At 36.9% G+C, this 23,304-nt stretch overlaps 1 protein-coding gene and 1 long non-coding RNA gene across 6 annotated transcripts in view; one reads left to right on the top strand and one right to left on the bottom strand.

Annotated features, from left to right (window-relative positions):
• Positions 1-17,120, top strand: part of LOC115919790 (insulin-like growth factor 2 mRNA-binding protein 1) — a 40,879-nt gene extending 23,759 nt beyond the window's left edge. For 3 of the 5 annotated variants that reach the window (XM_030974019.1, XM_030974000.1, XM_030973996.1), the window contains 11 exons: positions 549-673; positions 1,222-1,308; positions 4,731-4,779; positions 5,860-5,954; positions 6,545-6,661; positions 7,719-7,992; positions 8,340-8,414; positions 9,134-9,253; positions 10,446-10,649; positions 11,519-11,695; positions 12,027-17,120. In XM_030974019.1, coding sequence (XP_030829879.1) covers positions 549-673; positions 1,222-1,308; positions 4,731-4,779; positions 5,860-5,954; positions 6,545-6,661; positions 7,719-7,992; positions 8,340-8,414; positions 9,134-9,253; positions 10,446-10,649; positions 11,519-11,695; positions 12,027-12,197 — 1,494 coding nt within the window. In that variant the 3' untranslated portion in view covers positions 12,198-17,120. The remainder of the gene's footprint in view (positions 1-548; positions 674-1,221; positions 1,309-4,730; positions 4,780-5,859; positions 5,955-6,544; positions 6,662-7,718; positions 7,993-8,339; positions 8,415-9,133; positions 9,254-10,445; positions 10,650-11,518; positions 11,696-12,026) is intronic. The other 2 variants (XM_030974013.1, XM_030974007.1) reach the window with 1 other exon arrangement.
• A 2,062-nt stretch (positions 17,121-19,182) lies between these two features.
• The window catches only part of LOC590839, a 33,148-nt gene continuing 29,026 nt past the window's right edge, over positions 19,183-23,304 (bottom strand). Inside the window, exons 17-20 of the long non-coding RNA XR_004062015.1 lie at positions 23,217-23,297; positions 22,039-22,209; positions 20,813-20,891; positions 19,183-20,250 (exon numbers count right to left, since the gene is read on the bottom strand). This is a non-coding gene — a long non-coding RNA (lanosterol synthase). The remainder of the gene's footprint in view (positions 20,251-20,812; positions 20,892-22,038; positions 22,210-23,216; positions 23,298-23,304) is intronic.

The raw sequence follows: 23,304 nt of genomic DNA, 5'->3' as shown, positions 1-23,304 counted from the left end.
CATAAATGAAATGAAAAATAAAAGTAGAAATCTGTGCCTGTAATGTAAGGTGTCCACCTGAAAGCTCCTTTAAATGTATTACAATCATCCTCAAACAACGTTTTACAATACTTGTTGATGTTGATATTGATGTAAGTTTCAGAAATGATAAATGAAAGTTTAAATGGCAATTTACCAAGCAAAAGGACCCTTCCCTTGCCATTTGGAAGTCGTTGAAGGCGACTAAAAACGCTATTTCTGGGGATGACGTTGTTACATCCGATGCTAATCAAATACCCCCATAATGGGATATCATGCAATCTTTCTTTAAAGCCACACTGTCCTACTTGTAGCTACTTTCTCCCTCTATATAGAAAACAATGCCTAATCGGTGACCATTGGTCCCCCATGATCCTCTTTTTCTTATGTTAATTGAGAGTCATTTGATGAGATAACCACCTGTCAGTGACCATGCAGGGAGGTCTAATCCCCCCAGGTCAAACTAGTACAGACAGGCTTTAATACAAAGAATGTTTTTGACCCTTTTTTTTATTTTATTGTTTTAACAGGTCAAATTCAAGAATGGTGGACGTGGTGGACCAGGAGGTCGCTTTAATAACAGGAACCAAGGAGGCCCTGGAGGCATGTACCACCAGCAACAGAATGTACCAGATACATCCAATTTCCCTGTCAGGTAAATATATTAATACAACATCCCATCTCAACACCTTGCTGTCTCATGTCACTCTTCTCCTTTACGTGCCATGTCCTGAGAAGTTGGTGACCATGAAATGCCACAACTCTCATTTCATTACCAACATATTTAAATTTGTGGATGTTTTTTTTTTCCATTAAGCCGTTATGATTGAATGAACTACAATACTTGGAATCCAGTCTGCATACATGTACATTATTTGTTGCTATGCCAGGCAAGCTTTCAAAAAAACTTTTTTTTTTTTTTTTTTAAACAGCATGCATCAAATTTGAATATGTTAGTGGACTGGTATATTTTACAAATGATTGTTTTTAAGTTATTAATACGAGAAAGATACATTTGGCATGCAACTTCAAAATGTGAAAAGCAATTTAATCAAGAATCTTACTACATGCACAATGCACAGTACTGGTAAATAGGATTTAGCAGGTGAATTCATTGTGTTTTTGTATTCTGATAAGGAGAATAAACAAGAGCCGGAATTGTTTTGGATTTATTATCAATATTCTATCTTATTTCATTTTCAGAATTCTTGTCCGAAGTGAATTTGTAGGAGCAATCATTGGAAAGGGTGGCAACAACATCCGAGCAATCACCAAGGAAACAGGATGCAAGTAAGTCAATCTTTGATCTCATTTTATTCTAGCTCGAAAAATAAAGTCCAAGATGAGAAATACATTGCGTATCTAGGTTTTGTTTCATGGTTTTGGTTAGAAAAACAAACAAAACTGACTGACATGTTTAGTTCGTGGTACGAGTCTTGACCTTCGTGGCAGTGCTTTCTTATCAGCGTCATATTGTAATAATTGTTTCCTTTCTTTCACATTAAGTGACATTTCAAATGGCTCACATCACCTGAATACCAAAATCATTGATAAAGTACAATTTCACAATGGATCCCCACTTAAAACGCATTGTAACTGCATTTTTCACCCTGCCCAAAGATTCAAGCCATTTTTTGTCTCGCCTGCGTAGCGAAAAAGCGAGACATAGGCGCCGCTTTTCCGGTGACAGCGGCGGCGGCGGCGTGAACATCAAAAACTTAACCTAAGGTTAAGTTTTTGAATTTTTGATATAATTTTAAAAGTATAAGTCCTTAGTCAATGAAACTTAGACTATAGGGTTATCAAGTATCTCCAATCATGTGAGTTGAATTTCAGGTCACAAAGTCAAGGTTAAAGGTCATTTGTATGTACGTATGTATGTACGTACAAAAGGGCTCCAAAAAAAGGGGGGGGGGGAGGAAATCATCAACTACCAAATTTGCTAACAGCCTATGTGATACATCTCACTGTTTCATGAAATTATGTGAAACTTAAAAATTCCATAATTTCTTATATTTCATGTGGTTTTCATGAAAATTTCATTTTTGTTTAGTTAATTTTTCCCTATTTATTCAATTCAATTTGCAAATGGGCCGGACTTACTTTTTAAAAAGTCGCTTCAGTATATTGGCTGATTTTAGCAAACACTTGAAAGAAAATAATCAGAGAAAGGCTTGTTGCTACATGTATCTTGGCAATGGAGCCGGAGTTTTAGTTTCAGGCTTTGAACTTGATGATAGGTGAACCAGCTGTTAAACTGTCCTTCTGAAATGAAAGGAGATGATTTATTGGAATGTACAGTGAATACATGCATGCATGGTGTAATCATTAACCCAGAGTTCAACCTTGCTTTGTGATAGGTGTACATACATCGACTGCTTTGAATTAGAATTTCAGTCCTCCACTTCCCTCCATCATCCCCATCAAGAATATTTATTTAGTAATATCATATCTCTCATTAACTTACAAAGGAAAACGTTTTGACATTGTTTGTATAATCATTGATATATAAACTCTTTAAATCTGTTCTATTGATGAGTTATTCTTGCATTGGAGCATGCGTATTACCATTTTCAATTATTTTGAATACGGTAGTCAAAGACAATATTTTATATCAAAACTAACCATTAATTTGACATTGTACCAGTTATATATAAGATGATTTTTGATATCTTATTTCAACATTTGCACACTCATTTAATTTGTATTCAGGTACATCTCTTATTCTTAGCCACCAGCTTACGTTTACAGAGAACTGGTTCAAATATGTTTATGAATTGCCCAAAATCTGTAGTGAATGCTAAAATGTAGAGCTTTATTTATTTTTAGAAAAGTAATGTGTATAATGATGAAAGCCCGCAGATTTAGGAAGAGCTCCTGTTATATTCAGAATTATCAGCATATTTAAATGCCTATTTGTTCTTAAATGTCTTTGAAAAAAGCAGATTATATATTCAGCTGTCTTTCACTTTCAAATTTGTGATGTTGAGGACATGAATTCTGATACTTATTACGCAGCTTCTATAAACTACATTAGTGATATTTGTAAGGATTAGAAGGGCTTACCATGCAAGATGTTCTGACTTGTTTCTATGGCGATAGAATAAAGATAAAGAGGATATCTTTGGAGAGAATTGTGCTGACGTACACAATGGCAGGTTAATCTCTGGTAATTGTCATATGTACGTCATTCACATCATCTGATGCAAGACAGTTCGTTGAGATTAACTACTTATGATGGGATGGGAAGAGAGAGGGGCATTTAAAACTGTTGATGAGAAAAAAAGCACATATATTAACAGCTTTCTCCACGTACAATAAGATCAAGCCTTTAATATTCAACTCTGCATTAAAATAAGTTGAGTTGAAACGCAACCCTCAAGATTGAATGAAGTACATTATCCTGATTGGGTTGAACATACAGCTGATTTTAAGTTTGAGTTAAGGATGAAAGCCACTTTCCATGCAAGAGAGGGCCCGGGTCTTCGACATAAATCAAACAAACATTGTCAATAATTAATAAGGGAATTGATTGCTTGTAAATCTTGTAAAAACAGGCTGTTCTCACACACACAACAATCATGTACCTCTTCCATTTATAAGCGCATTTTGTGTGTTCATGGCCGAGTGTATGTCAAGGTGTTGTTCATTGTCATGGTGTTGATTAACATGCTGTATGGATATACTATCGACAAGTACTAGTAGTATGTTCTTGATTGCTGTCTTGGTTTCTGTACATTTAGTATATATATATATATATATATATATATATATGGTTGGACGTGTTATGAAAGGCTGCTGTTTATGGAGTGGTATAGAGAATGAAACTAGGCAAGACCTAGCGTGAACGGGTGCAACCAGCCGATCGCTTGACTGAACAGCAGTTGAGTTAATGAACAAACGACACACACTGAGGCTTTCAGACTAGAGTCGCCTGTTCTGCTTATCAAAAGTGTGCATGGTGCTTACAGCCTCGGAAATCAAACTCCTGGTCTATATCCTCAGACAAATGTCTTATACGTTGTCTGGCACCAGACTTGGGACACTGCTTTTACTGCGAACAAACTGATGTTCATTCTGTAATTCTCTGAAGCCCCCAAAGTGCTATTTAGCCTTTCAGGCATGTATTATGTCATTTCATTCAGTCTTTTCTTGTAGATTGTATGAACATCACTGATTGTGGCTCAATGGTTCAGACAAAATAAAAAATCATTCATATTATTATCATGCCTCCACCCACAGAAGTGATCATTCTAATTCAATCTTTGCTTTTTCAGAGCAATTCCCTGACTCCGAGTTATCTTCTTCATGTCCTTCATATATATATATATATATATATATATACAGTCAAACCTGCTTTAGTGACCACCTGTCTACAAAGGTCACATTTTTGTTTCTCTTGAAAATGGTTTCTCATATAAACATGTACTATATTCACCTGTCTACAAAGACCACCTGCCTATAAAGACCACTTTTTGTTTCCCTTGGGTGGTCTTTATAGTTGTTATTTGTTATAATGGCAATCGGTCAAGGACTGACTTTAATCACTAACGCCTTTCTTTTTAATATTAATTTCCTTCTTTCTATTTAAAAAATTATATATATGTATATTATATGAGTGTGATTGAAGACAATTACAATACATTCATGCCATTGTTGTATTTGCCTCAAGATTTATGTCTTGGTCTTTTTTTTTCTTTCTCACCCTACAGGGTTGACATCCACCGAAAGGACAACATTGGATCATCAGAGAAGGTACAGGTCAATAAGTGAAACCTTTCTTTTCTTTTTTGTAGAAATCAAATCGATAAGCGAAAATTCTTAATTTTTTTCTGAGGTACACACCAATACTTATATGCTAGATGATCAAACCTTTTCTGATCGATTCCACAATGTTTCTTTCACAATGCAATCGCATGACCAGAACTCAACTTTATCTTTAAGATGAAGATATTTAAAAGAAAATCTTGTCAAAGAGTGGAACTAGGCTCTACGAGCACTTGTGCTAACTTGTAGTTCCCATTAACAACTTCACCTCAATACTAGTATATTCACATACTTATGTGTCTATCTTGTACATTATCATTCTTTGCATTGTATTCTTGTTCATATACTGTCATTAGTGTGATGCATTGTTAGTAACATTTTCAATTCATTTCAATGTATATCATCATTTGGATCGATAAAATTCGCATTATTATTTTGTTTTGATAGAAACAAAAAAAAACTCTCAATTCATGACCTTGTTTAAGAATGTGTACTACCTTTCATTGTTGCCTTTAGTCTCATTTGCTTTCTTATCAAGCATTCCATCTTATTAATGACTTAACATTACACATACATGTAGCTAAAGGCAGGAAGGAAAGTCTAGACACTGACTCAGATGAGCTAGACAGCTAGCTTGTGCTATCACTGTCTTGTGTGAAGTAAAAGCCAATAAAGGTGCAATTTGCCTCCCGCTGTTACCAAAAAATCAATAAAATAATAATAATCGTGTGATAATTTGAATTTGCAGATACAGCAATTGATTAAGTACATCTCTGTTACCAAAAAATCAATTAAATAATAATAATCATGTTATAATATGAATTTGTAGATACAGTAACTGATTGAGTACATAATTGCACTGTATATGATAACTGGCAAGATACCATGTGCAGCTGGTGTTTTTTTTTTCTTTCTTCTTTCTTTTCTTTTCTTCTGTATCTTGCAATGGCATTGACTTCTATGGCAAATGTGTATGTGCTACAGGCATTGACATTGAATGTTGTATGTGCTGCAGGCATAGACAGTCAATGTTATGTTTGAGTGGTGGTATGACTGAATTCTTTGTTCTTACAGGCTGTAACAATCTGTGGAGAGCCCCAGCAGGTGACAGAGACCATCAAGAAGATCGTTGAAGTCATGATCAAGGAAAGCAGCGAGGAATCTCACACGTAAGCATATCCCAGCAATCCTACTTTAATAAATGTGTACCTAAACCAATCCTGACTTATCACAAGTTAAGTGAAGTCTCCCATATTATTGAAGTATACCATATCAAACCCAACTTAGCGTAAAGGGCTATGCAACCCTTGAAATAACTAACAAGTACTTTCGTATGAAAGCAGAAAAAATAAGATAAGGAGATTGGCGACAGTTTGAAATAAATTGACCAATATCTAAAAAAGTTATGAATGTTTGAAATATGAGATCATAAGTCTATGTGAATCTCAAATTTGCAGTTTGGTCAGTTGATTTGGAAGTTGCAGATAGCTCTCCCCTTTGTCTTGTACAAAAATATAATTAATTTCTGTTTCCCTCCTAAGTGCCTTCTCCCTTTGGCACTACTCAAAATATGTATATTTGTTTGTTTAAATCACATGAAGACTCCTCTTATCCTGGTCTTGTTAAGTGCAAGGACTTATTCATATGTAAGGATATATTTCATATATTTATTTTGATACCATGAATATTCTAAGTTTTCTGTTTGATACAACATTGGACCGGCGTTCTAAATGTTTTCCCCCTCTTTTTTCACATGCAGTGATATGCCTCTGAAAGTGCTGGCCCACAATGCCCTTGTCGGTCGTCTAATTGGAAAGAGCGGATCATCAATTAACAGCATTATGGAAGATTCCAAGGCCAAGGTCACCGTTTCTCTGTAAGTTCCCTTTCTCCTATAATAGGGACTTTTAGATTTGCACGTCGACAGCTTTGACTGCAACGTGTGACGTCATTTTAAGGCACTGCGCATGCGTCACGTCGTCTCAGTCGGGGATCAAGAATGCGTCAACCTTGTTTTTCCTAAATCTAGTACGGTACTAGTATATGCCGCGTGCGCATAAAATATACAGTTCCTCAGGTAGACAAAGGAACATCCCTTCCCTGCTATTATGTAAAATGTGTAGAACAGGTGTCACATGCATATTCACCTGTTCTACACATTTTTACACAATAGCAGTGTCTACCACAGCAATTGTTAAGGTTAGAATGAGGAACTGCATATTTGTCCTCTTTCTTTGTCCGTCATGTTCATGTTACTTCCTGCATGCATGTATATCGTCGAGTGCAATCTAAACAATTTCTAATTGTAGTCAACATGGGCAGTTGAGTACGTTGACATGCATGATCAGTTGGCGTTCGTCGTGTTCTCGTCCACTCAATCTAAAAGTCCCTAATGTCTGTGTGGTTGCTCCTACCATTTCTCTAGGAGCTTTTTTTCTGGTGAAAATACTTGATAGTGTGATGCTAATAAAGGGGAGGGGAAGATTATAAGATGGCTACTTGAGAGCAGTACAACAGTATATTGTAGCATAGAGAAGATGCATCTAGTCAGGATAAAATATTCAACACAGATGGGGATAGTGAAGAAATGACATCACATCTTGAATGAGCCAAGTCAAAAGAAAGTCAGATTTAAGATAGGAGTGGCAAGCAACAAACAATTCTGTCTTCTCTGGGTCATTCTCTGAATGATGTTCTGTACAACTATTTCATCCATATTTTGTGTCCTCCCCCCCCCCTTCAATTGTTCATGTTCTCTCCCAGTGCTTCAAGTATTTTGCATATGGAAATGGTGCTCTATAAATGTTTTCTTCATCAACACTGTCTGAATGTCCTGTACAATGTACATGGAACTGCCCATCTCATACTTGGGGTCTTTGGAGTTGATGGTAGAAAATATAATTAAAGAAAGACGTGCTATTTTTTGGGTTCAGGATCCAAGACCTGACGGTGTTCAACCCCGAGCGTACCGTGACCATCTACGGCACCCCCGAGCAGTGCATCGCCGCCGAGGCGTTGATCAGCAAGAAGCTGCGTAAAGCCTACGAGAGTTACATCCAGAACCTCCAGCCCCAGCAGCACGACCTGTTCCCTGGCCTGAATCACATGTCTCTCATGTCAGGTGGTATGCATCATCCTGGACAGCAAGGCCCACCAGGACCTCACTATGGAGGACACGGAGGACCCGGAGGACCATTTGATGGCGGTGTAAGTATCTCAAAAGGCCTTGTATAGTTTTGTTGCTCCCCCCTCCTTTAAAAACAACATATAAAATCAATGTACCATCAAATTCTTTGTTTTTGTTGGGAAATACCAAGATAGCAACATGTAAGAGCTATGATATAGTTTTGATGGCCCCCTCCTCCATTAAAAAAACAACATATAAAATCAATGTACTATCAGATTCTTTGTTTTTTGTTGGTAAATACCTAGATAGCAACATGTAAGAGCTATGGTATACTATAAAGTACATGATGTTTGAAATAGAGAAAAAAAATTAGGTGATGAGTGATGGGCAGTTATTTTATTAATACCTCTTATTTTTCTTCACACAGCCCCACTATCCTAACCAGCCCCCAATGAATATGCCACATGGTGGACCCCAGCAAGGTGGCGGCGGCGGCGGCATGGTGAGTATCAGGACCTCTAGATAGATATAGTCCTTATAGAATTAATAGTGGTACAGTGAGCCTGTCTATAAACCACCCAAGGCAGACAAGAAAAGTGGTCTTCATAGGCAGCTGGTATTTATGTACAGGTTCCTTCATTACCTGTTTCAATGAGAAACCATTTCAAAATGTGGTCTTTGTAGACCGGTGGTCACTAAAGCAGATTTGACTGTATATGCATTTGAAGGGAAAGAGTCAAGTGGCCAGAAAGCGAACTATCAATATGATGTGGCAAGGGTGTCTGCTTACAGTGCTTACTTACATGTTTTCTACATGGATGCTACGATTGTGTTAATTTTGATTGGCACCCAATCCACATGGGTACCGGTAATAAAAAGTGTATGCATGCCCAGGCATCTGTATGGTCTGTGTCTGTAAAGAATTGTGATGCTTGACCAGTCCCATTATTGCCGATTTTTTTTTTCTTCTTGCATTCATCTTGATTTTGTCATTATCTTCATATCTTAACCATTTTAGACATGAACGTCAAAGCTAGGTGGTAATACATGTATATTCCACTATATTCAAAACAATAGCTTGAAGACCCCAAAATAGAAATCATTCCTCCAAAAAAAATTATAAATAGTAGAAATCTCTGGTATATTTGCTTGAAGACAACATGTTATATGAACTACAAAATTTGTGAAATAAATGTGACATTAATTTGTTGTTGTGTTCAGAACCAAGAGCCTAGTGAGACGACGTACCTGTTTGTGCCCAGGGAAGCTGTCGGCGCCCTCATCGGAGTAGGAGGAAAGAACATCAGGAACACTGCTCGTGCCTCAAACGCTACCATCAGGGTGAGCTATTATACAAATATACAATGACACTCGAGCTGATCTAGCTGAGACTATTCGCATCGAAGGAACATCAACTAGTACTATTTTCCCGAGGGCCATCGGCCCGAGGGAGAAAAGTACTGATGTTCCTGAGTGCGAATAGTTTTAGCTTGTTCTGAAAATGAGTCATTTTATATTTGTTTTATATCCCTTCCATCTGTATTATTCCTTGTACACTTCTGTAATAACATGACCCTTATACTCACATTCACATCTACATTCAGATCGAAAAGAAATAAAGAAAATTGCACGGCTCAAATGAAACATTGAAAGATGTAAAATGTTTAGCTGCCGATAGTGTAGTGCAGTTATCGCACAGCGTAAATTGCATATGGCTTGAGCTAGCGCCGTGACACCGCGGGGGTTGACCGCGCAGAGGCATTTGAAATCATGTACGCGCTCGCTGGGAAAACGCAAAGTTCAAGAATATGCATTTTTTTATTGTGACGTCACGCATAGTACCCTTTTTCCCTAGGGAAAAAACGGTACTATGCGTGACGTCATCAATAAAAATGAACTATTTCGATCTAGTCGGCAGGAAACTTCTTTTACAGTCAAACTATTCTTTTTCTTGTTGTGTACACACCTAATGCAACAATCTTACGATAATACCATTCATTCGTAGATCATTCCATCAAGCTGGGTATCTTGCATTCTGTTGGGGGCGTTGCAAGAAAGTTGCAATTGATTGCAAGATACAAGATTTGCAACTCAACTTTCTTCCAATGCCTCACTAGCCCCTAAATTTTCTAGGATTTTGTTAAGATTAAAGTTTTCACAAATAAATAAGATCTAGCTTTTATTTCCCCCCCCCCCCTCTCTCTCTCTCTCTCTCTCTCACACTGATGGGGTGTTGCAAGAAAGTTGAGTTGCGATCAATTGTAAATTTGCAATTAATCGTAAGACTTCGCTTGAATTGGGGGATTTGCAATTGAGTGCAACTTTCTTGCAACACCCCCATATGTCCCATAGTTTGGAGGCTGTTGACCAAGAAATGGACCTTGAGACACAGGTTCTCCATATCTTCCTGTCTTCTGTCGTTCTAGTCAGCTGTTCAAATGACATTCCCATCCACTGCTTTTTTGCTGTTGTTGGGACTTTTGTCTATTTTGTTTTTGATCAATAACATTTTATTGACTATTTGTCCAACTAGATTGCACCAGCTGGCAATGAAGATAGCAATGAGCGTTGTGTGAAGATCATTGGAACTCCAGAATCTCAGTGGCGTGCTCAGTTTTACATCTACGATAGAATCCGCTCTGAGGGAATCCTTGGCAGTGGAGAGGTTCATCTAAGGTCAGAGATTGCTGTGCCATCTCAACTTGTTGGTCGCATTATCGGCAAGAGGGGACAAAGGGTACGTTCGATTTCTTTTTCTGTTATCCCAACCTATTCTAATACAAATAGAATGTATATTAAAAATGCACAATTGTATGTAAAAACCCATTTATAGAATACATGGTATGATAAAATAAGTTCATGTATATTTGCTGTACCAGTAGCCTAGCTATTTCCTTGAATGACCTTTTACTTGTAATATGTTCATTTGTATGGAAGCAAAAAAATAAGAATAACAGAATGTAGAAGGTTTGAAATGAATTAGAGTTATGGATGTTTGAAATATGAAATATGAAATAATTAAGTCTATGGGAATCTTACATTGGCAGTTTGGTCGGTGGATTGTGACATAGTGATGGATAGCTCTCCCATGTGTCATCTCTCTTGTGTGTCATGTACAAAAATATCATTAATTTCTGTTTCTCTCCTTGGCACCTTCACCCTTGGGACACTACCCAAAATATATCATGGATAGCATATTCTTGTCCACCACTACATCGCAGAGACATTACCAATTCAGCCAATTTGAAGAGCCCATACCTATAGTGATTACAACTTTCACAACTTTCTCACATTTTGTTTAATTATCAAATGTTGGTCAGGCTGGACCAATGCTTCAAAGAATAGTTTTAGTTCATACCTTGTATTAAAGTTTATTGTAAATCAGGGACCCTTTCACAAAACATGTGACAAATTACAGTTTTTGTTATAAGTTAGTGAAACTTGCTTCTGATTGGTTATCAGCAGATTTGTCACTTATTTTTGTCATTTGTCATTGAAAAAAAGGCTTTGTGAAACGGGTCCCTCCCTGGATGATGCTATATGTTAAAAGTGTTGCATGCGCTATAAACAAACTTAATCTTATTCTTATGACCATGTTCTTTGTAGGTGAGGGAGCTACAGCGTGTTACCGGAGCTCGTGTTGAGGTCCCACGTCGCAGGGGGGACGGAGCTGGAGATGAGGGCAGCGGCACCCCTGAACCACCAACAGAAAGCAATAACCAAAATGGAAACAACAGTGGAGATGTAGTCGTCAAGCTGGAGGGACACTTCTATGCTAACCAGGTATGCCATCGCAAAAAAATAATTTCTTGAAGTGACTGTAACATTGCCTCAGATTCTGGATTTAGCTAATGCTGCAATTATAATTTTAAACCTTTAGGTCAGCCAGGAATCCCATGACTTTAACTAGCCCATGGCCAATCTGATTATCAAGATATTTATGATTGGAAATCAAAATTTCATTTTTTTCCGTTTTCCTAACAGTTTTTATAACACTAAATAAAATGATAAATTTTCATCAAAATTGATGATGCCTCTTCTTTTCCTCCATTTCAACGTGCACCAAGAGAGGCCTTGGTTTCTAATTGCTATACATTGTTTTATTGTTCTGTAGGCCGCTCAAAGACGCATCCGTCAAGCCCATCAAGAGTACGTCCAACGCCAAAACTTCCAGGGTAGACCAGGTGGCAGACGTTTCTATCGTGGTGGACCAAACAACCAACATGGTGGACCAAACCAACAGCAACAGCCACAACAGCAGCAGCAACAACAGCAGCAACAGTAACAACATCCTGTTGCAGCCACTGGAATGACATCACCAAGGGAATTAAAAATTAAGTAACGGAAATTTTAACGTAGTAAGGGGAAGCATAAAAAAAGAGATTTCAAGCACTGCCAAGCATTGTTAATGAATTTGTTTGAAGAAAAAAAAAGTGCAAAGAAGATAAAGAAGAAGTGAAATTAAACCATTTTACAAACACTTCAAAAGAAATAGAATTAAAGAGAAAAAAAAGATGAATTGTTAAATCTTGGCAAGTGTGTGAAGGAGTATATATATATGTGAGAGTGTGTCGATGAGAAAGAGAGAGAGAGAGAGAGTGTGTGTGTGCGTGTATGTGTGTTTGTTAGTTTGTGTGTGAAAGTAAATGACCACAGTTTGTGACAATTTAACTGTGATCATGTGCAAGAGCACACAATCTTGAACTTTGAAAGCTTATGAAGTATTTGCCAAAAGAAACATGGACAATGTAAAAGAGATGTAACGTTGTCCTAGTAGGATAGGTGGGGTTGGGTTTGGGATTGGGATTTTTTTTTGGTTAATGTCTTGGCAGGATTATAGTAAGTTGAAGTCTACTTCTCAATTTTGCCACCCTTTCCGCGAGAAGATAAGATACCATAGTTTCCACGATGCTTTCACCATTACAACTTGGGGCCATTTAAAGTGGTCGGTTTTGAGTTTGATTGATGAAGAGTAATGAGATTGTTTTTTGAAAGCATCATGGAAATTGTAATCCCATTCATATTTGTCTATAAACATGAATAGAAAAGGGTGGATTCTTGAAGGCCATTTCTTGTTTCTGAATTTGATATTGGACCTACCTCAGTTTTCTCTTCCAAACATCCCTCTAGGCAGTAGACCAGAAACATTTCATGCAGAAGAGTTTAAAGGGGTTAAAACCTACATTTATATGGAAAATTTCAATCGAGAAGTGACTGTGAAATGAAAAGAGTTGTGGAACATTTTTTTTTTACTCCAAATTTGCTGCTTGGGTGTGTCTAAAGATGATTGCCTTATTGTACAACCGTACCTCAAAGTGTAATTAGGGGTTTTCTTGAATGTAGGGCGAGGTATTGAGATGGCTCTTCTGCATGAAACAAGAAATAGTCTTCAAGTTTAATCATTAATGTAACAAACCTTGACTTGTGCAGCAAAACACACAATTGTAACTAAAGAAGGCGAATAGTTTGACCTCCCGATGATGGGGGAACTCAGAACAATCTGCTAGATATTGATTGACTTCAAGCAAACAACATTCCGGCAACCAATTAGTTTTTTTAAATGTTAGAGAAGGATTTTCATTTTGTTTTCAGCGAGGATAATGATGCTGAGAGACATACAAACATGGGTTGGGATTTATTGTGTGTTTATTTATTTTTTTCCCTTTTTCCTTGACTTTTCTAAATTCTTGCAGAGTTTCTCAGATGTATTGATGAAATTCTGAGATGACTGTATATTTTATGGCCAGTCAAAGTTATAAGAAAGAAAGAAAGAAAGAGAAAGAAGAGTTTATATTTCTTACTTTATTTTTTACTTTTGATATAAAAAAATAGAAAAAAAATATGAATGAAACGGTCCAATTGAAAAAGCCAATATAGACGTGTCAACTCCTACCCACTTTTCATGGACACATGGGTTGGGTTTGATCAGGATCTGCACAACTCCTTTATTAAAAAAGAAAAGAAATTTAATCAACCCATGTAGTATTTAAAAAGCAGGGAAATAATGATATTTTTGGTGCCAAATGTTTTTGCTTTGCTGGTATCTAATTGTTTGATGATACGAGTGGGGTCTGTTCTACCCTCCAAGTTTTTGTTAATAAATAGCAGAATAAGAAAGTGTTACCGTGTAAAGGCAGTACAGAAGGGGTCAAAGGTCATGGTGATTTTTGTCCAGGTACGCTGCCACCATAAGTCAAGTTAAAACTGTTTCCACAACCTTTCAACATCTAAGGGAAACACAAAAGTTATTAAAAAAAGAAGAGAAAAAAAATCAACAGAAAAATGGAAAAAGCAAAAAAAAAAGGTTATGTCAGGGCAAGAGTGCCCATCGTATAAAACAACATCGGCAGTGTTTAGTGTCTGCCGGCTTGATTTCTTCACCCATCAGTCATACACAACTCTTGGGTAGATCTATACGAAAGAAACGTGATGTCAGCATTCAATCTGGCTGCATCTTCCTAAGCCATGTGTACATCGTTTCTGTGTCTGTGCAGTCGAGTCCTACAAACGGACAACGGTTTCAGGGGACATTCGCAGAACATTTCTGTTTGACCTTGTTTCATTTGAGGATCGGGTCTCCGACCCCCAAGTAGTCGGCTGTACCTCGCAGACGAGACGATGTAGGATGGATATTAATTTCTTGCGCAAGTAGTCACAAGTGGAGTATCTATATATTATGTGATTTATTTTCTTTCCTTTTTGTCATGTTTCCTAGTCAATGATTGAATAATGTTGTATTTACTTGTAATTAGTAGAGAGCAGAATCGGACATGTTACAGACATGCTTAATGGGATGTAGCGCGAACCAGTTACATTGGCATGTCGTGCTCACGTATGTTTAGTCTTAACTAACAACCAACACAATGTAATGTATTAAAGAAGTCTTGATTGAGTTTGTGAGTTGAGTTAAAGCAGACTTTCTTGTATGTTATACTCACACAGACATCAAACATCACATAAGTCTGTACTCTGTAGTTTAAAATGCATGGTAGATATTAAGAATCACAATATGTATGAATGGTTCATAAGGTTGCATTATCTGTAGAAATATATACCGTACCTTTTCCGTAGTGTTTATTTTAGTGCTTTTTACGACTTCTCCCAACCAGATATCTCTGTAGATTGTGAGTGAGGTTGTGATTTTAAGAGCCTCTTTCTATTCTTATAGGGAATTGGGCTGGATCAATATGTAGCGATGCCCAGAATGATATGCTTATATACAGTGAAACTTCAAATAGGCAACCAATCAGCTGTAGGGTAAATCTAGAAAAAATAGTCAATGCATGCAATTTATTTGTGTAGTACTGTTTGTCTTTTGCACCTTAACACTCGTCACAATGGTCTTAACATTTTGCATACCCTCATTGCCGGTACAAATAGAAGTCAAATTATACTTATATAGCATATTTTTTTGAGCATTTCAAAGTTTTCATGAAGATTTTCTTTCGGGGAATGGATTCATAATCATTTGTGGACTGCATGCAGCTGTGCTGATGCATCCAGATTCTTGTACAGTAGTTTTCAAATACTCTTTAAGGAATTACTATATACTTGTTATTGAAAATTTTGGAAGAGGAATTTTTCGAATGGAATATTTTGGATTTTTGTTATCTCTCTCCAATCAAATGTACATTTTTGTAGATTTAGAATTGACATTTGCACCATTTTACAATTTTTCATTCTTATGCAGTCGGGCAACCTCCACTTGTGACTTCTTGTGTATTGCCGTCGTGAAATTGATTTATTTCACGCATCATTCATAGAATCGATCTAGCATGTTTTTTTGTTTTAAGTGATTGTGAATTCCAAATGATAACATGGTATACGAGCATTTGGTTGATGTGAAATAATGCCTTAATTACATCTTATGAATGTTGAGTTAAAGGGCGATCCAACCCTTCAATTGTATGAAAGCATGAAAACAAGATAAGCAGAACAGTGAGAGTTTGAATTACTGATACAGCCAATTTGAAGAGCCCATACCTCTATAGTGATTACATCCGTCAAAAATTCATAACTTTCTTAGTTTTTGTCCGATTTCGTTCAAACTTTTGCCAGTCTGCTCGTCTTATTTTTCTGCTTTCCTTGGCTCCTAGAGTAGTTTGCTAGCGCGGTTGGATTTCCCTTTAACGACACAGATACACACTACCTCTACAGTAAGTCAGCAGGTCACCGACTGACCCACGTCAATGGAAGGACGTATGACATTGCAGTATCAGCGACTGACTGCTGCATGGTGAATAACACGGGTGTTAGATATATATATATTTCCATGTGGCACGCGCAGTCAGTGCTCAAAGCCATTCACTCTTTCATTGGTGCGGGTCAGTGGAATATTTGCTTTGAAGCTTGTAAGCAGAAGAATTCTTTACTCAGAAAACATTGATATCGTCGTCATATGCCAATAACCCATTATGTTCATTGATTGAATCTGGAATGTGTCTTACAAAATTCTAGTTTTGTGGGTAGCATGGGGTAAATGTCTTTGATACACGACTGAATGGCTGGTCTACATTCCATCATTCAAAAACACAAAGGCTGTATGTTTTAGTGTGTATTTAATTTTCTAAAACCAACTGCTGCTGTCGAATTATTCCATTGCGTTCTGTTATCCGTGAAGAAGAACATTTGGAGGGAAGCCGTGATATAGTTGGAATGCCTTTAAAGGCTGAAGCCATTCATACGTTTGTTGTGTTAGCTCACATCTACCAGCGTAAGAGGATGTAAAGTTATCGTTTATAACAAGATTCAGAATACCACTGCAAAAAAACGTTTTGAAATCATTTTTCTTGTAAATTTTAAACTGGTTATGATCTGTGTGTTTCATTCACAGAGGTGGTTGTTGCAGGTATAGTTGACATACATGTATGAAAGCAACAAACCATCGCTTTGGAGTATGGTACATACAATGACAGTTATTGTTTCCTGGTAAGCTAGATCGAGTTCTATCCACTGTAAACCTGGACCTGTAAGGATAAGAAACTCATTTCTTGTTGAAACCTTAGGAGTACATTGAGACATAAACAAATTCTGGGTTTTTATTCTGTTACATGTCCGGTTAACAGATTTAAATGTTGTATAATCATAAGAAAAAAATGGTTATCTAGTAAACATTCATTTACCGCCCGTTTGCCATTTGTTCATTTACACATTTTTTTTTCTGTTGTTTCCGAAACATTGGAAATAAATTATTCAAGTTAGAAACGCCCTTCTGTCTACAGATGTGATTTTGTTTTGTTTCTGTTTTTGTTTAGTTTTATTTTATTTAATTCTCACATTTTATTTATGATAGCCCAACTGCAGGTCTGGAAAAAGAATTGCTTTTTGAATAGGCAAATTTACATTTCATTTTTAAACTTTTATTCTTCAAATAAAGGGGAACATACTTTTATCTATCGAGGGATAGGGTTGAAAATCGATTCTTAGAACAGGGAAATGGTGTTCACCTTTTAAATCTGTGCCCAAATTTTATGTTTTTATTTTTAAGTAAAATATAATGCTAAAAATTATGCCACTGACTGATTTTTGAATATCAGGGCACAAGTTTTATGTTTTAAGGGCCCACCAGTGTTTTTATGCATGTTATCAGAACCTAAATTTTGGCTGAAATGTTAGTTTGGTGTAGAAAACACACTGAACAACACAATAAAATATGGTATAGGGTACAGAAGACCACAGGGGCTGGGAGTTGGTATTTAAACCAAAATTAGACACCTATATTTGTGGTGAAATATGGGGTAATCTAGTAATCTAGTAAAAAAAAACATACCAAGCTTGTAAATTCCCTTTTATTGCTACCAGTATGTCTATTGAGCATGTAGATTCTTTTCAATACAAATTAAAATTAAAAGAGAAAATTAAATTAACAGGCTTTGTTTTGCAAAGGAATCGTGAAATCATACAAGGGAGTCAGTGACAGCCAATAGTAACAACACAAGACTACGAGACGAGCGATGTTGGTTGATTGGTCGCTTTTATTCACATTTCATGCAAATTTAAAGTATAATACATTTTGCAAAACATTAATAAATCAACTGGTAGCTGCAGAGTTATGAAATAAATTACCTAGTCATCTTAAGCAGGTTCATACAGTAGAAAATTTCAAGATATGCGCTATATAAGAGTGGTTTATTATTATTACGTAACAATCCACTGACCAAATTACCAATTTGAGATGGTAGCAATTTCATTTCATACAAACTTTTAATATTTGCCCCAAAACGAAATATCTGTATTTGAGAAATATGTTAGCAATATCACATAATAATAATCTGGATTTATATAGCGCTTAATACAAAATACCCTCTCTAAGCGCTTTACAGATATTATTAACCAGGTCCTCGGATTCATTCACGCACAATGTGCACCATCTCCACTCCCTGGGGAGTATTCCTACCATATGGTCACCGTGAGGGCATATGGCAATTACTAACAAAGGTTTTCATCATCCTACCAGGTCCCCATTTCTCTCCTAGGTATGGAGTGCCAAAAGACATTAGTGCCATGTCTGGGATTGAACCCACGACCTTTGCATTTCACGTCAAGAGCTTAAACCACTCAACTATGACACCTCTCCTTCTAGTCTAGAGCAGTCTAAAATCCCTTTTTTAGGGAGTACATATTCACTGGCTTTAGCATGGCTGCCATGATGGCGCTCTAGCATATTAAGCAAATATCAATATTTGTTTTATATCCCACATCGGCAATAAGGTCTATTTAAAGTGAATTTTACATAATTAAAACAATTTTGCAGACAGTTTAGCTTCAGCTAGATTTTACAAAGCACAACAGGCATACATGTAATACAGTCGATGCGCGCTCATTTGACATTGACGTCGACTTTGACATTTCGCGTAACCTACTTTGCTATGCTTATTCAATGCGCAAGTCGCGCAAGTGGGGCAGCAGCAAAAAATTACTTTACAAAAAGACCTATCTCAGGTAGATAGTACTTATCTATACCTTTTTCGTGCTCTGTACAATCGCAATGCAAACAACTGTACATGAGGGATATAAATAATAATAATAAAACGGTGGTCATAAAGTGCTTTCCACCAAAGTTTCTAAGCGCTATTAAGCGCTACTAAGCATTTCAAGGAATTAATTCATAACAGGTACCAATTTATCTCACCTGGGTGGAGTGTGGAAAATGTAAATTAATGTCTTGCCAAAAGACATTATGTTAGGGATCAGATGAAATAAAGAACCGCATTATTTCTCAACAGCCCACAACCATACTTCATTGAATTGAACTCAACATAAACTGGTAATACTGGTGTACTTTGCACTTTGATCTCAATATCTTTAACATAAATATATACACAGTATTTCATGATGGGGATAATCATCTATGGCGTAATGTTTTCATACAAATGCTCCTCACTGTTTTGTGAACTATATTTATATGAGCCTACATATACGTAACTGATTTGTTCAATTGAAACAAAATGCATTACCACTCTAATTTGATACTTTAACTCATGAGAAAGACATCATTCGCTATGTATGATAAGCTGCCATCTGCATTTTTTCTACTCTATATAAAATTCTGCAATTCCATCAGTTGACTGCAAATGTATTTTCCAATAAATCATTACTAATAGTACCACTAATAATACTACTATTACTACTAATACTACTGCTGCCATAACTACTATTACCACTACTACTTTTAACTATATATTCTTTTTGGAACTATAAGGGACCAAAATTATCACTAATTTATTCAAATAACAAAATTGAAGGGTCATAGTCTTCAAAGAGTTATGTTTTTCTTTCATTCCTTTCATTACAGCGTTACCTTTCAAAATCTACAATTAAAAAAATTCCCTTTGAAGGAAAGAACAATTGATATCCCTCATCAAAACATTTATCATTGATTGGTGAAGAGCAAGGTCCTCAGGATTAGCCTATGTATGGAAAGGGTCTGTCTAATCAGGGTTGTACAGTGAAACCTGTCTATAAAGACCGCTCCAGGGAAACATGAAAAGTGATCTTTATAGGCAGGTGGTCTTTATGTGAAGGTTCCTTTAGTACATGTTTCAAGGAGAAACCATATATGAGGGACACAAAGAATGTGGTCTTTACAGACAGGTGGTCTTTATAGACAGGTAATCTTTCTATACAGGTGGTGGCTATAGCAGGTTTGACTTTTTCATCAACCGAGAAGACTAGAGTTTTTCCCAGTCTGAGCTGTTACTGTCCGACTTGTCTTCTAAGGGAGATGCATCGTTTGGATATAGTTTGGCGTAGCGTCCTAGAGTCCAGATGGGGAAGATATTGCGATAGTTGGTGTAGCTGATAGCGCACGACTTGTTGAATACACCATTGATGTTCTCCTATAAAGAAAGCAGGCAGAAAAGGTTTACCCAATCTTGATAGCAGAAACAAGTATGTGCGAAAGAAAAAAAATTGAAAACAAAATGTTTTCAAGAAAAAACGTACGACTGTAATTTTGAGAAAAAAACAGAACAATTCCAAAAAAAGTCTCTAAGAGACTAGACAGCATTTCTTGGTTGGCCTACAAGTTTGCTGTGTGTAGACTTGTACACCTATTAATGGTATTTACACCAAGTCTGGTGTCAGCAATTTATGACCTTCTGCACATGGAAACTGATGACCTTCTCCCTTTTAAACACTAATTCTGTCCCATAATAGGAAACCTACAATGTTGTAATAATCTCTTTTGCTGTAATAATAATAATAATAATAATACATACAAAGCGCATAATAAACAAAAGTTTCTCCATGCGCTGTACAAGCATGAATGACGAGAAATATAATCACACAAAAGGAATCAACACAGAGAAATAAACTAATCTTATAACTACTAAAATTACTAACTTAACATGTAGTAATGACATGAATAAATCTTGAGAGAGATAAACTCCTAGTTCCTACCTGGGGCCAGTCTCCATTCTCAATTTGTCTTGACATGATGAGCTGTATGCCACGATCCATCACTCTACGGTCAGGGTACCTACAGGGATATAAGGATATATACGGAATACAATCAATTGATTTTCATGTATGTGTATGTAGTGTCCTTATAAATATATAGTACAAGGTGTCACATTGCTTTACAGAGTTCAAAGCAATCTAGTTAGGTACGCAATATAAGTCTAAATGCTAACTGTACATCCGAGTACAGTATATCAAAACACTGGTGGGCCGCCACTGGGCACCTAAAACATAAAACTTAATTATTAGTATTTACTTCAGAATCTGCATTTTTTGTAAAAAGGTGAACACCATTTTCCTATCGGAGCCATCTGTGTACCTAAGTAATCTTATGTTATACAACTTAATCTTTTACAATGAATTGTCTGTTTGGGGCTAGAAGGACATTAAATCATTAAAAACAGAGTTAACGTCCTTCTGGCTCTGATCCGATGATGAAGCAGGAGATTTTCAGACCCATCCCATAAACGCCTAGCAAAGAAGAAAAGGTGGACATATCATGGCACATAAACTACTGCAGTTTTTACAGCGCGATATGTGAGCAAGGCTTGAGAGAATTAACTACCTAAGGTGACTACAGCCATTTAGATCAACAGCCCACAAGACCACATGACAGTCTTGAGGGCCTTGAAAACTATTGACCCTACTGCAAATACAATATTCAACAGTATAGATGGGGACCTTCCTCCCACACTGCGCAGGTCAGCACATGCGCAGATACAATACTGGGGAAGACGATTGAGATAAGGTTTCTTCCAGCTTCCAATGAGAATGTTTAGCAGTACTTGTCAACTTTTTCCATATTTTACTAAACTATTGTTCAGGTTTCATGAGCTCCCCCAACGATTTGATGTGATCTATGTAGGCACAATCATAATCTCTTACTTATAGTTTTTTTTGTTCTGAAACTATAATTTCTAACAGACTTTCATATTAATTAATTCTCAACTCATTGTATTTGTATGGAAACCGTGCCTTTGCACAATATACCCATCGCTATACCCATATACCTCTATGGTCAAATACTGTAGTTGCGGTAGTGGGAATTTTCATGAAGGTTCACAAGAACAACACTGTCGTGTCTTGTGGGCTGTCGTTCTAAAGGCTGTTGATCTACTATGGTGTGCCCAGCAAGGCATAGCATGTAAGACCAAGCATGTGTGTACCTGACTGCCATAAGACCTAGCAAGGCCCAGCATGTGTTGATAACTTGTGATGTCTCACACTGGACGTAGCGTCGCTCCTCGCACGACTCAAATTTCTCTCCCCATCCTCCATCTTCCATCTGCTTAGAAACCAAGAACTGACAAGCTTTCTTCACTTCACTGCTAGCAAGACTGCGAAAAAAAGAAAAAAAGCAATTAAATTTCTCTTCTCTTAACTCGCTTTGATGATGAACTTATTGCTTGAAATGGAAGGCAATATGATAGATTTACAAATGTTTGTGTTGTATTTGAATTTCAAACAAGCACATAATTGAGTATTATACAGAGGGTCCCAAATGGTCTGTTATGTTGAGGTCTATAATAAAATCATATCTGGAAATTTGACTAAATGAGCAATACCGTATTTGCCGGCATAAAGGCCGCAGTATTTTTGGAAGAGAAAATATCAAAAAGTTGGGTTGCGGCCTTAGCGGCGAAAGAGTAATAAAAAAAAATAAAAAAAATTGCAAGTCAAAACCATGAAAAGCAGCACGAATTTGTACATATGGGACAACAATGAAAGGTGATGGACATTTCTAGAATAACCGTCTAGAATAACACATGTCTTACCGACAATTATGTGTTATATTTTTTAAATGAAGGGCAAAGTTCTGTCAATCTCGTAAATAAAATTCATAACTTACTAACCAAACTCTACTGGTAGATCTAGATAAGTTTTTGCCATAGCTAAAAGCAACCTCAATCCTCTCAGTCTCAGCTCGCGTGAGCAAAGCTATATGGCGTAATAGGCCTACAAAAGAGTAAGCTGCCAGAGAAAGCATCAGGGCCGGGATTGTCGAGCGGTCTAAGGCGGTGGTTCAGGTCGCTATATACATTTGTGTGCAACGGTTCATATCCCGCCTCCGACAAATTTTTTTATAATTTTTTTTATCGCCGGCAAATACGGTAGACCAAATGGAAATTAGACCATGACTATAAGACTAAATGGTCATTAGACCAAATGAAAGTAGATAACATGATTATTGGACCATTTGGATAGTAGATGAGCTCTGGGTGTTGAACATATGGGAACAGACCAATTGGGAAGTAGACAAACTTGTTGTAGACCAACCGGCAATAAACCTATTTCTCTATCCAGCAATGATTCTTGTAAAGATAGGAAGGTAATATGATCTTACTCTTTGTCATATCTAAGCCCCATGGAGCCAAATCCTTCCAGACCAAACCAGGCAGCGTATGTGAAACAGACTCCCCACGACCTGAAAG

Source organism: Strongylocentrotus purpuratus, unplaced genomic scaffold, assembly GCF_000002235.5.
Source record: "Strongylocentrotus purpuratus isolate Spur 01 unplaced genomic scaffold, Spur_5.0 spur5_contig_866, whole genome shotgun sequence".
In the NCBI taxonomy this organism is placed as follows: Eukaryota; Metazoa; Echinodermata; class Echinoidea; order Camarodonta; family Strongylocentrotidae; genus Strongylocentrotus; species Strongylocentrotus purpuratus.
This window is presented reverse-complemented; position numbering and strand designations above follow the sequence as displayed.